General features: G+C 38.9%; 1 protein-coding gene across 1 annotated transcript in view; it reads right to left on the bottom strand.

The window, feature by feature from the left end:
• HVA22K (HVA22-like protein K) overlaps nucleotides 1-13474 on the bottom strand; it is a 268589-nt gene that overhangs the window by 184993 nt on the left and 70122 nt on the right. Inside the window, exon 2 of the mRNA XM_089383627.1 lies at nucleotides 2478-2536. Within this exon, the coding sequence (XP_089239753.1) occupies nucleotides 2478-2536 (59 nt within the window). The remainder of the gene's footprint in view (nucleotides 1-2477; nucleotides 2537-13474) is intronic.

The following is a 13474-nucleotide window of genomic DNA, read 5'->3' as shown; positions in this document are numbered from 1 at the left end:
ACCAAAATTGGGATTTCCCATGTAGTGGCACTCCTAAAGCTAGGAGCCAATAAAAGAGATCCCACGGGGCTATGATACAAGGTAAACCACCAAGCATGCATAGACGAGATAGCAGTACAAACCAAGACCATTCTTTTCGTCGAATCCCCCCACCAATCCATGCCCAAAAGTGTCCATGATAAGTAAACCAAAGTATCCAACTACATAATGAAATGCCATACCTTCGGGTTTAGAAGACCCACCTTCAAACATGCGATCATAACAAGTGAGCGAGGAATCATAATTATTGGCTCAGGTGGCAAAGATGTTGGCACATCAAGCTATCTGGTGGTTGTAAGGGGTTGTTGGCTACGGGTTGAGGACCATCTAGGAGAAAAATTTCTCCTATGGATATCACCCACAGATGGTCAATAACACGGCCCATACAAGCTTGAGTAATTCAGCCTCTAGATATTTCAGGCCTCCTCCAATAATTCAGCCTTCTTCTTTAGTTGACTTAACTGCTCTCTTTCCTGATTTCAACTTCCCTGAAATTTTCTCCTGAAATTCCCTGTTGCAATTCTCTTCACTTTTCTTCAATCTAATCAAGCCTCTCGCTCTCAAGAAAATCACTTCATCAACATAATGTATCTTCACCTCTCCCTTAGACTTATTTTATAATTTCGTTAAGCCAAAATTCTTAACCCTAATCTCTTAAGTGATCAATGGCTAAAATTAAATCCTAAGTCTAGACTCTTACTTGAAATCAACAGTTGAGATTATATCCTAGTCACTTAAATAATTTTATTATTTATCCCTAGAACTTTGACCTAATAGTCAACAATAATTAATTAGATTAATTATTGTACTTTTCCCAAGTCAAACTTAGGAAAGAAATCATAAAAGTGTAGGAATTTACAGGGTAAGTTCCTCAGACAGAACACCAAAGGACACCGCTCACAAACAGATCACAGATCAATACACCAGTATTTTGACGTGGTTAAAACCCTCAAAGAGGGAAACAGTCCACGGCCTGAGCCAACGCGGCCACTTCAGGCAATTTATTAATAAAAGAATGAAAATTTACATACGCTTCTCTCATAGACGGATTACCCTACAAATGACCCTCCATGCGCTTTAAATAGAAATCATGGACCAATCGGGTGTTAAGCCACGGATCAAGTGTCGGTAATACCGAGGAGAGAATGAACCGTCGGATCACTACATATCATGACCGTCGGATTGTAAGTTACAAAATGTACAAGGTAAAGAAACACACTTTACCTAACTCTATACTAGACCAAGTTGTACTTAACTATTTCCTATGTGTCGGAATATCCTAACAAAAATCACTTATTCCACCAAGCAAGCACCTAAAGAGGCAATCAAATATCTTCTACATGCTAGGATACCAAACCAATGTAGAAGACCTTCCGAGGCTACAAAACCAACACAAAAACATAATTGTTTAGTTATCCTAGGTCTACGCACTTATTTTTTATTATTTTGCAACTAGGTCTACGCACTTATTTTTTATTATTTTTAAACTTTTTGCAAATGGGGCCTTTTTACAATGGTGAACTTAATGAGAATTTTTATTTTAATTGGTAGAGGAGTAGTCTTTCTTCAATATAATTCTGATTTATTATATTTTTAATTGCCAAAAGACAGTGGTGGTCAAAGACCAAAATCAGATAAAACCCTGACCACTTATATGGCCAACTGTTGGATCAGTGTAGCTCTAATAAGAGTGTGGCCAAATGCAGAGATAAAAAAACAAGGCTCTGATACCAAATGTGATAATCAAATATGGCTCACTATAAAAGTACCCAAAATACTTGGAAAACAATAAAGAAACCTATGGAGGATAAAATATATATTGAATAATGTATCAGAGAATTGATATGATATGATTTCCAAATGAGGGTCTCATATATATACCTAGACGGGAGTGCCCCTTCATTAAGAGTCATGCCGTTTAGAAGATACATGACCTTTCATTATTACTAATTATCACATATCAATCATTATTAAATAATATTTATTTATTTTTATATTCATTACAAACATATAATAGTTTTGCTCCCAACCCATCATTCCCTGCAAATTTAGGTGATCCTTCATGCTGTACCAGATACTGGTACCCATGTTCCGGGCTTTCCCACATTCCAGAAACTTGTTCAACATAGCATGATATTTTGAAAGAAAAAAATGGACATTCATATCACCTCTGATTTCCTTTTCTTTTGATATTGCACTCTTTGACACATAAATACTTAAAACATCAATGTTAAGATTGTGAAACATATACCAAAGCAAGTTCACACTATAGCATATATTCTTCATTGATAAACCACAGGAAATCAATGATGTACACATTGTAAAATGACAATGTAAACGACACTATACTCTAAGAGCATTTAATGAAAGTAGTCACCATGTATAAATATGATATAGTTAAACATTTCTAGGTTGGAGTATATACTGTCAAAACTCACCATGCTGTTCGAACTACAACATTAGAAACAACAGGACTCAACAACAGGCGCAACCCAACCTGCATGAATACAAGCACGCACACTATGACTGTTTTAGAGAAGCTATTTAAATTGCTATATCATGAGAAGATTATTCTAGAAACAAACAATTATTATCCCTAAAATTTTAGCAAAGCATGCCCATCATGTTCCAAACTCATGCTAAAAACCCATTACCAAAATGGGTAGAACAAACAAAATTTGTTTAGTGGGACAATTTGCATTAGTTTCCTTATTGCTATGTTTTAGTAGATTCCATTTTGCTGACAATATATAACATGTTTGTTCCAAAATTCAGGTCTAACAAGATTCTAGAATCAAAAAAGCATCAGGAAGCCCAGTGCAATAAAAGTTGCATTGAATCCAGAATTAAACTAACAACCCGTGAACTGGGGTCAGTTTTGCTTGAATATGTGGACTGTGCTAACTGGTGATATAAAATTCTTAGTATGAGGTTGTCCCCTGACTCTTAGCAGGGTGTGCTTATCACCCCTACTCTAACAAACTCAAGGCACGGCTTAAGAATGTATGCTGATACGTTTTCCAATAACTAGCAGTCAATGTTATTCAGGTCTAACAAAACTCTAGAACAAATCAAAAATACGTAAGGCAGGCCAGTTCAACAAAAATTGCATTTGAGTCCAGAATTAAACTAACAAGCCATCAACTTGGGTCAGTTTTGTTCGAATATATAAACTGCTAACTGGTGACTTAAAATTCTATTAATGAGGTTGTCCTGACTTTTAGCAGGGTGTGCTTATCTCCTCTACTCCTGTCATAGACTCAAGGCAAGGCTTAAGAATCTAAGTTGCTATGGAATTAAGGCTTCTGTGATCCATATCAAGTTTTTTAAGACAGGTTTTCAGCGATCTTGACCAATGAATTTTGATGTGATTATCGCAAAAACCTGTCTTAAAAAATCTAAGTTGCATGATAACCCCCAAAAAAATTGGAAAGGGAAAAACATGATATATATATATTGAAACTTGGAAAGAAATCATTATGAATAAATGACCAAAAACATTTAAATGACAAAACATACATATAGCACATTATATTGAAACTTGGGAAGAAATCATTATGAATAAATGAGCAAGAACATTTAAATGACAAATATAAATGACGAAATGTTCCACCGTCACTTATATTGAGATCCTCATCATTAGTATCACCCTTTGCCTCTACCCCAATCCTCTAGAGACATCAGCCAACACCACCGAATTTTGATGAAGCTACTTCATCCAAGCTTTAATATATGCTACAAAAAGCCTAGCATGCCCGATCAATGATTTTGTTTTGAGTGAAGGGTACATTTTTGCTAAGGCCATGACAAAGGAATCCAACAAGCAAATTCACTAACATTGAGGTACATAAAGGGCTTGGTGTTCTTGATTCCATACCCTCATACATGATAGAATCTAATTAAAATAATAATGAAATTCTGAAAACTGTTAAGTTCGTCAAATTTTGAATAGGATATGAAATTCTACTTTCTCCACATGAAGATCTATGAGGTTGGATACACTTTCAAAAAGAACTCTGTTGTGATGTTTCAAAAAGGACAAATACTCATGCCTAGAGGGAGCAAATCCTGACTCAACAGGGGTCATTGGGATTAGAAAGAACAGTCTTTACAAGTTGCAGGGGAAGCCAGTATAAGCCTTGGTACACAGCAGTGAAATATGTGTGAGTTGTGGCGCAAGCGGATGGGACACTTGCACTACAAGACGTTGTTGATTCTAAGGGAGATTGTCACTAGTCTTCCGAAGTTCAAAACTGACCAACAGGGTGTGTGCAAAGGGTATGCACTTGGCAAGAATGCCAAGGTTTCTTTTCCAAGCAGCGAGAACATGTCCAAGCGAATCATGGACCCTGTTCATTCAAATGTGTGTGGACCAATGTCAGTGGCATCAATATAGCGGCCACTATACTATGTCATATTCATAGCTGACCTTTACAAGAAAACTTGGATCTTCTTCATGAAGACCAAGGATGACGTCTTCAGTAGGTTCTATGAGTTCAAGGCTTTATAGCTAGAGAATGAGACAAAGAAGAGGATCAAATTCTTAAGGTCGAATAATGGGGGAGAGTACACATCCAATGACTTCCAAGATTTATGTGAGAGAAGGATCAAGAGGGAGAAGACAGTCTAATAGAAACCTCAACAACATAGGGTTGCGAAGAGAAAGAACCAATCCATCATAGGAGCTACCAAGGCAATGATTCAAGACTAGGATTTGCCTATGTTTCTTTCAGCAGAGGCATTCAACGCAATGTTTTAAAACTCCGACTTGGCCGAGGGTCAACTCCGACTCCGACTTGGTTGTTGGCTCGATTTCAATGACTCAGTCGTTGTAAAAAATACATTAAATATTTATTTTTTTTATAAAAAAACATAATTTTAAAGATTTTCATTCATGTTTCCAAACACACAGCATTAGAATATAGATAGAAGACAACATATGATCAAAGTAGGCTCATGAATATATCCATTATATCAAAATGGCACCCAGTGCACTATACAATACATGCATGATCATGATATAGAGATCAAAACAAAAACACATAACCAAGGAGGCTAGAAATGGCCTCTACAACAAAAGTAAACTGTGACTAGTACTACTGGCTACTGCTAGAGGAGCTGAGATCATCTGAATCAATCTCTGGATCAGAGTCAGACAGGGGGGCCCATGGCTCCTCCTCATCATCATCTCCAACTGCAACTGTAGAAGTGGTAGCACTAGCAGGATGTGCAGCAGCTGCAAGTTGAGATAGACGAGATATGCGCTTCTGTCGTGGCTGAGCAAAGGAAGCGCTTGCAACTGGAGGACTTGCTGGCTATGAGGCTGAGGCTGGTACAAGAGGATCACGATCTGCATTCAACTGAACATTATGTTCGAGTGATGCTATCATTTGTAATTCATAATCCATATCCTCATCAGAAGCAAACTCTACGGGATGACTCTCCACTACCCAATCTGATGTTGGATCAATGTCTTCCAACACAATGGGATCTGAATCATGTCTTTTGTTCAGCAATTGGTTGCGCCCGAGTCGAAGCTTGTATTGGACATAAACTAGATCATTTAATTGTTTTTGATCCAAACAGTTTCTCTTGTTTGTGTGAATCCTCTCAAAGACAAACCAATTGCGCTCACACCCAGTAGCACTGCAAGTTTGACTCAAAATACGAATTGCAAACTTCTGCAATTCAGGACAATGGCTACCAAAAGCCTCCCACCAATGCGCTGCAAAAAACATAGGAGTGTAATGAGTTAGCTCAACGAAATTATAAATTATATCCAACTTTCAAATTATAAACGATTTAACAAAATAAGTATTAAGAATTTGAAAATTGAAATTTTTGTTTACCTGGCTCATCTGCTTCCCTTGCAATCTTTGCTAGGTTCTTCCCAAAGGTACCTGAGGCAGTGCTGAAGGTTGTGACCTGTCGGTGTATCTCCAGCTGATCACACTCCAATGGGATCATGCGATCAATGCAGTCAATCAATCCATCTCTAACCTCCCCCTTCAAAGCTCTTGTCGCCTTAGCTTTATAATGATACCGTGGGTTCAAAAAATACCCAGCTACATGTATAGGGCGATGGAGTTGATTGTTCCATCTTTCATCAATGATTGCCCAAATGGGCCCATACTTAGCCACTTTATCCTTGTATGCCCTCTTTATTTGCTCCTTTGCTTGATCCATAGCCTCATAAATGAAGCCCATAGCCAATCTTTCCCCATCCACCAACCGCAACACCTTAACCAGTGGCTCAGCAAGCTTCACAATCTTTGTTGCCTTTCTCCAAAATATTTCTTCATTAACTTTCTTTTTCAATTCTTTGCCTTCTAGTTTGTGAGACCACTGGCTTTGATTCCATTCTTCACTGGAAAAAATCTTTTGCAAGTTTCTATGTTGTGAAAGCATAGATTGCAATGTCAAAAAATGAGTAGCAAATCTAGTGATGGCAGGCCTAATAATATCCCTGCCCCCTGTGTGTTTCCTCATCAGGCTCAAAATCCATGAATGATTGTAGATAAATTTTGTTATGCTTTTGGCATGATTTACAGTGTTTTTGACCCAATCTAATTTGCCAATATACTTAAGCATGAGGTCTATGCAATGTGCAGCACATGGGGTCCAAAAGATGGTTGTTTTTCCTCTAACAGTTTACCAGCAAGAACATAGTTAGAGGCATTATCTGTGATGACTTGAACAACATTAGCCACCCCCACCTCCTCAACAACCTCATCCAATAGTTGAAACAACAATTGTCCATCTTTTACCTTATCAAATGCATCAACTGATTTTAGAAACATGGTTCCCTATGGGCGGAAGATAAGAAAATTTAAGATGGTATGGCTTTTTTGATCAATCCATCCATCTGACATGATGGTACATCCTGTTCTTACCCATGAGTCCTTGAAATCTTTCAAATACTCATTAATGGAAGCAATTTCTTTCTACAAACGATACCCCCTTAGCTCATGCATATTAGGGCCTTTGAAGCCTTTTCCAGCAGAATGTATGGCATCAAACATAGGCTCATAATATGGTGAACGGGAAGCATTGAAGGGGATATCAGCATCATACCACCATCTAGCTATGTAATCACAAGCAGTCTCCCTCAATTCTTTCTTCCAATGGTCATCTAAAGTGGGTTGCATATGACTTCTACTAGCTTGAGGACCATGTGCATCTGATGGAGAGGAGGGAGTGAAATAACTTTTGATATTCATATCACCCTTTTTCATTTTACCCTTTCCCTTTTCTTGAATAGACTCAAAAGAGGGAGGAACATATCGGAAGGGGTTGGATGCATCAGTACAAGGGATAGAGGAAGAACCCTCAAAATCAAAATGGGGGTTGGTAGCCAGCATTTTTTGTATATTCCTCTTCCTCCCAATTTCAGCCTCTAACTCTTTTTGCCTAGCCTTATCTTCTTTAAACTTCTCAAAGCTGGCTAACAAATCCTTCCTAATCTCCCCAATTTTTGGTGAGGTACATGGAGTAATTTGGCCTCTAATCCCCACCAAGTGTTGTTTCAACCTATTAATGCCCCCAGGACCTTCCTTAATTTTCCTATGGCAAAATTTGCAATGCATTTGACTATCAACCATTTCAACATATGCCCAAGCAGCATCTTTCACTCTAGGTGCCATTTTTTGACTTGGAAATGAAAGCAAAAAATCTGAAAATGAAAACAAAACAAAAAAGCATTGATTCAATGTTCATTTCTTTCACAAAAAACACTCTTTTCAATTTCCAGATTTGCACATAAAATTTAATAAGCAAAAACATATTTTTACAAGTGAAAAAAAATACCTCCAGGCACAAACTGCCTCCTCAAGTTTGCTCCAAGAAACCAATTCCTCAATGGCAAACGCTGCTCCAAATGGCTTCCCAAGAAGCTCCTCACTCTAGCTACAATGCTTGCCCAAGACTCCTCACTGCTGCTCCAAAAACAAACTCAACAACTCCTCACAAACTCTCACTGAAATTCTCACTCAAATGCATGAGATGGCTGTGAGGAAATGAGAGGGGTTGGGTGGGTTAAATAGGGTTTAGGAGAGGGGAATGGACCCCAAAGACAAAATAAACAAAAAAAAATGGTTTGGAGTCCCCCAAAAGAATCATTTAAAAAAATCGTTGTTTTTACGGGTTATTGGGCCGTTGTTTCCAACCCAGCCGAGTTAATACCGACTCAGTCGAGCCGGCCAGGTTAATACCGTGTTGGCCGAGTTGTTAAACAACCCGGCCGGCTCAGTATTAACCCGGTCGGTCGAACCGTTTCCTAGGTCGGGTCACAGTTGGAGGGTCTAGCTTGGACCAACTCGACCGAGTCGGTTCCGAGCCGACCGTTTTTGAAAACGGGGCACAAATAGGAGGCACTAATTGAAGTTATGTGTCCATTATAATCCATACTTAACACTTTCCATCTTTCTTTTTTATCCATGTCCCATATTTGGATTGATTGTTATTTGTCACCAATGTCGTTTCCCTGTTTTTCACATCCTTGAGTAGGAGCTCGAAAACTTTGCCCTAAGAGGTTGATGCAACAGAAAGAAAAGAAAAAGCATGAGCAATAATGATAAGCATGAGCTCCACCTCCCTCATTAGCCCTCACCCAATTCCTAGCTAATTCATGAACTATCAAAATTAAAGGAACTTTGAAATATCCCAACCCTGATCAACAATGAACTGCTTCATCTTAAGGGGTCAATGATGCATAAATAAAAGCTTGTAACACAAACTATGCAACAACAAAAAATATCAGTGAAGAAAAAAGCACCCAAGAGGGCTGGTAAAAATATGTCAAGAAAAGGGATAACTCAAGTCCCATCATTGCTCCATCTTTACATCATAATGCTCAAGGATGATGGAACTTCATAGCTAACAAAGATTGTGGCATCCTCCATGAAGTAAACCCCTACCATATCACTAACCACTTGCGCCTGCTAATTGATGGATAAGAATTGTTCCTCTCCTTTGGGTTGGAAGCACCTAATAGGGCCTTTTGATAACCCTCCCATATCTAAGTATGGTAACTTATTTACAAATCATAAGCTAGGAAGACATTTGAAGATGATGCATGTGTGAAGTATTTCGATGTCTTTTGCATTAGATATGGCCCACACTATGATACTCTTATAGTTATTTTACCTATGATGATGGTCTCACTTGATTTTGAGGGTATGTTTCAGATGCCTACTCCCAATTACAACTGCCATCCCTTGAGGAATTGAGAGGACATCCAACCCTATTTGATGACCATTATGCACAAAAGCTAGAATGTTGACCACCTTTTGAGGAGCAGTAATGATCAAGATTAAATCATTATATTGTTTGTCGTCCATCTCGATGCTTTCAAAGTGGAAAAACTGGAGGGATTAGCTCATCGGACCATTTTTACCTGTAGGGCCCAATTTGGCAAATTGGGGTCTGAAACCTTCGAGGAGAAGTTTGAGGCCTCAAACAACGTTTGCTGGGGGGTAAAACTTTGCCCCTTAAGCATTGCACCTATTTGTACTCTTCTACACACAAGTACCTTTCCAACAGTGCAAGAATCTCCTCAATAAGAGTCTATATGCAAAAGTTATGCCACTCGGAAGGTGACCTTCTTATTTCGACCACCATAATTCAAAAGGATGCCATGTCAGCACGCCCATTATTCAAGGAAAAAGGGGCTAGCCACACGATCATGATGAAGAGGAATCTAGAAGAGTCAATATTGTAACTCTAGTTAAGAGATGGAGTCAAACTTAACCACTAGTGGGCTATCAAGGTGTGTTATCAACGGGCCACTAGAAAGGAAAGGGGTTTTATTCGAATCGAGTGCATTTTGTTCCATATAGATGAGCAAAGTAGCCAAGAATGGATAGGAAGTGAGCAAACATAGAGGATTTGTGCATTATACCAACCCACCGCCCACAAGCCCCACTTCTTTGTACTTGCATCCATTTTCCATTCAAGGAAAGAGTAGAGCAGCCTCACCTTCCAGGTGGGTTTTCTCCCAAAAGGATTTCCCAAGTTATATCTTGTGTTTATTTGTGGTTTTGTGAATTTTATTTTGTTGTTCTCTATTTTCTACATAATTATAATTTGCGTGCATACGCAATAGACAATAATTAATAGATTTAGAAATCTAAGGAGAAATAAACCCTCATAATGTACATTTCAGATATTTGAATATATTTTATCAAATCTATTGTGACGAATTATCCAATGGGAATATCCACGATTGTTTACGGATTAGTTGACCTTGGGTTGTATCCAACATTGAGGATGACTTTTTCCTCTCCGTCTAGAGCCTGAAATGTTGCGCATTTGTACCAGGACATTATGTAGAGAAATGATGTACTCCAGAGATAGCAAGATGCCCCCAAGTTGGAATTGTACCTTCTTGAACGTTGCCTTGTTGTTGAGCTGATTTGATAATGATGATGACTTGAGACCCCTCTAAAGAGAATGGTACGCTACCCAAGATGATGATGACATGCCCTAACATTGTGACGTCCCCTTCATGTGGTTTGGAGTGATGATGTGGACATGGTTGATGATGACATGTTGATGAGGAGTGTTTTGCTTGATGATTGGACGCCTTCTTAATGAGGAGATGGCCTTTTGAGCGAGGAGCACTCTTTTGACCCATTCATGGCATTTTTTGTTGGAGATATTCACTTTCAGATGATGATGTCACCTTTAAAGGCCTTTTTATTCACACATGTGGGTTAAAAAGAGCCTTATTGTTATGTTTTATCATTGAGATAGTTATCTTTTAGGTCAATTTGTGACCTAGTTAACTATAATCATTGTAACACATGTTGGGTATGTGTTATATTCTTTGTATGACTAGTTGCAGGTGTTGTTATGTTGCACCAGGCACAACAGGGGGGCGGCAGCCCCCCCTCTGCAAGGGGGGTGGTATGTTAAATTTCCATGAAACTCTACAAGTACTCGGTCAATAACAAACAACTAGGAAACCAATACTTAAACCAAATTTTCTTTCACCAAGATAAAGAATTTCTTAACTGATAAGCAGTGGAATAAAATGCAGAGATAAAAACACAACACACATATTTACACAATTATTTTTTCTCAGGAACCCAACTGGGAAAGCATGCTTCTTTGTTTGTAGTATTTTATTGATAGAGCTTGAGCAATTGAATCTCTTACAAGGCAATCTGTCACACCGAGAACAACCTTGTTCTCTCACTGAACTACCTCAGACTCACCCTGCAAACACCTGATCTCCTACTCTTACTTCCTGGCCCTCTGTCTGGCCCTTTTTCCTTGCACATAGGCCTCCTATTTTCGTGCGCAAAGGGCCTCCTATTCTTTAGTGCACAAGCAAACTCGTTCTTGGTATATTCTACAAAGAGGTGTGCCTTCTAGTCCTCTTTGAGTTCCATGAGGGTGCATGCTACTGGTTTCCTGGAAAGTGCATCGGCCACAATGTTCTTCTTCCTTTTCACATACTCAATGTGAAAATCATAAGCTTGGATTTTGCTTACCCATTTATGTTGTCGTTCATTCAGGTCCCTTTGTCTTAGGAAATGACGCAGGCTATTGTGGTATGTCCCGACTACGAACCTATTACCCACCAAATATTGTCTGAATTTTGCCAACGTGTGCATGATAGCCAGCGTCTCCTTGTCATATATGGAGCAAAGTCTTTCAATATCTTCCAACTTCCAACTTTCAAATGCGATAGGGTGGCCCTTTTGCATTAGGACGGCCCCTATTCCTTCTCCTACCGCATCGCACTCTAATATGAACAGTTGACCAAAGTCGAGAAGAGTCAGTGTTGGACATGAGCTCATTATTTCCTTGAGCTTGTTAAACACCCTGTCAAAGTCCTTTGTCCACCTGAATGCTCCCTTCTTAGTTAAGACTGTCAAAGATGCACTTAACTGGGAGAAACCTTTAACGAACTGTCAATAGTAGTTGCAAATCCCCAATAACCCTCATAATTCTGTCAAGGTTTTAGGTGTAGGCCAATCCACTATTTCTTAGATCTTCTCTTGATGAACTTGTACCCTTGTTGCGCTAATCATATGTCCCAAATAAAGAATTTTCGTCAACCCGAACTTGCACTTTGATGCCTTGGCATAAAGACACTGTTCTTGCATGATGCTCAAAATTTGATCCAAATGTCCCAAATGATCATCCCATGTCTTACTGTAGATGAGAAGGTCGTCAAAGAATACCAACAAAAACTTCCTTAACTGCTTGTTGAAGATATTGTTCATGCAAGATTGGAAGGTAGCGGGGGCGTTGGTTAGCCCAAATGGCATTACCATAAATTCAAAGAGACCATAGTGGCATCGAAATGTTGTTTTTGGCACGTCTTCTTCTCGAACCCAAATTTTATGATATCTAGATTGCATATTGATCTTTGAAAAATACACTGCTCCATGTAGTTCATTCAACAACTCATTGATCCGGGGAATGGGGTACCTATTTTTGATGGTCTTCTTGTTGAGTGCTCAGTAATCAATACACATTCTCCAAGTGCCATCCTTCTTCTTCACCAAGACCATGGACGATGAATACGGGCTTCAGCTAGCTCTGATATGGCCCATGGCTAACATTTCCTAGATGGTTTTTCTATCTCGTCCTTGAACTTCTTCAGATGTTGATACGATGTGGTGATCAAAGGCTTAGCCTTGACACATAGTAGTCAACAGGCAGCTTGTTTTATCTTACTGGTAACAGGATGCAATCTCAGGCAAAATGATGACTCTCCTACAGTTAATCAACCTGAATACAGAGCTATGATTGGCAGCTTGTTTTATCTTACCGGTGCAAGACCAGACATTATGCATGCAGTTGCCACAGTTGGACAATTCCAAGCAAATCCTAAGGAGACTCATCTCAAAGCAGTCAAGAGGATATTCAAGTATCTGCAAGGTACTCAAGATCTTTGACTATGGTATCCCAAAAACAAATATTTTTCACTTCATGCTTACACAAATGCAGAGTAGGCTGGCAGTGTTGATGATCCAAAAGTGTTAGTGGAGGAGCATTCTATTTGGGACCACGCTTAGTTTCTTGGTTCAATAAGAAACAAAGTTCTATTGCTTTATCAACTGCTGAAGCAGAATATGTTGTTGTTGCTGCCTGTTGCACTCAACTTTTATGGATGATTCAAACATTACAAGACATTCAAGTCACTTTCCCTAAACCTATATCTATTCTTTGTGACAATACAAGTGCCATAGGTATTTCTAAAAATCTTGCCATGGACTCAAAAACTAAGCACATTCCAATCAAATACCATTTTCTTAGAGAGCAAGTTCTTGAACAGAAAATCAAGTTGGAATATATTCCTTCAAAGGAACAAGTTGCAGATCTATTCACCAAACCTCTCCCACGTGATTCCTTCGAGTGTCTACGACACAAGTAGGAATGATTCATGCCTCTTCACTCTCCTAATTGCTCTAACATAACA

Source organism: Pinus tabuliformis, chromosome Q (assembly GCF_031772625.1).
Source record: "Pinus tabuliformis cultivar Carrire ecotype Pingquan chromosome Q, CPIR1, whole genome shotgun sequence".
Taxonomy (NCBI): Eukaryota; Viridiplantae; Streptophyta; class Pinopsida; order Pinales; family Pinaceae; genus Pinus; species Pinus tabuliformis.
The sequence above is the reverse complement of the archived record's forward strand: the minus strand, read 5'-3'. Positions and strand labels throughout refer to the sequence as shown.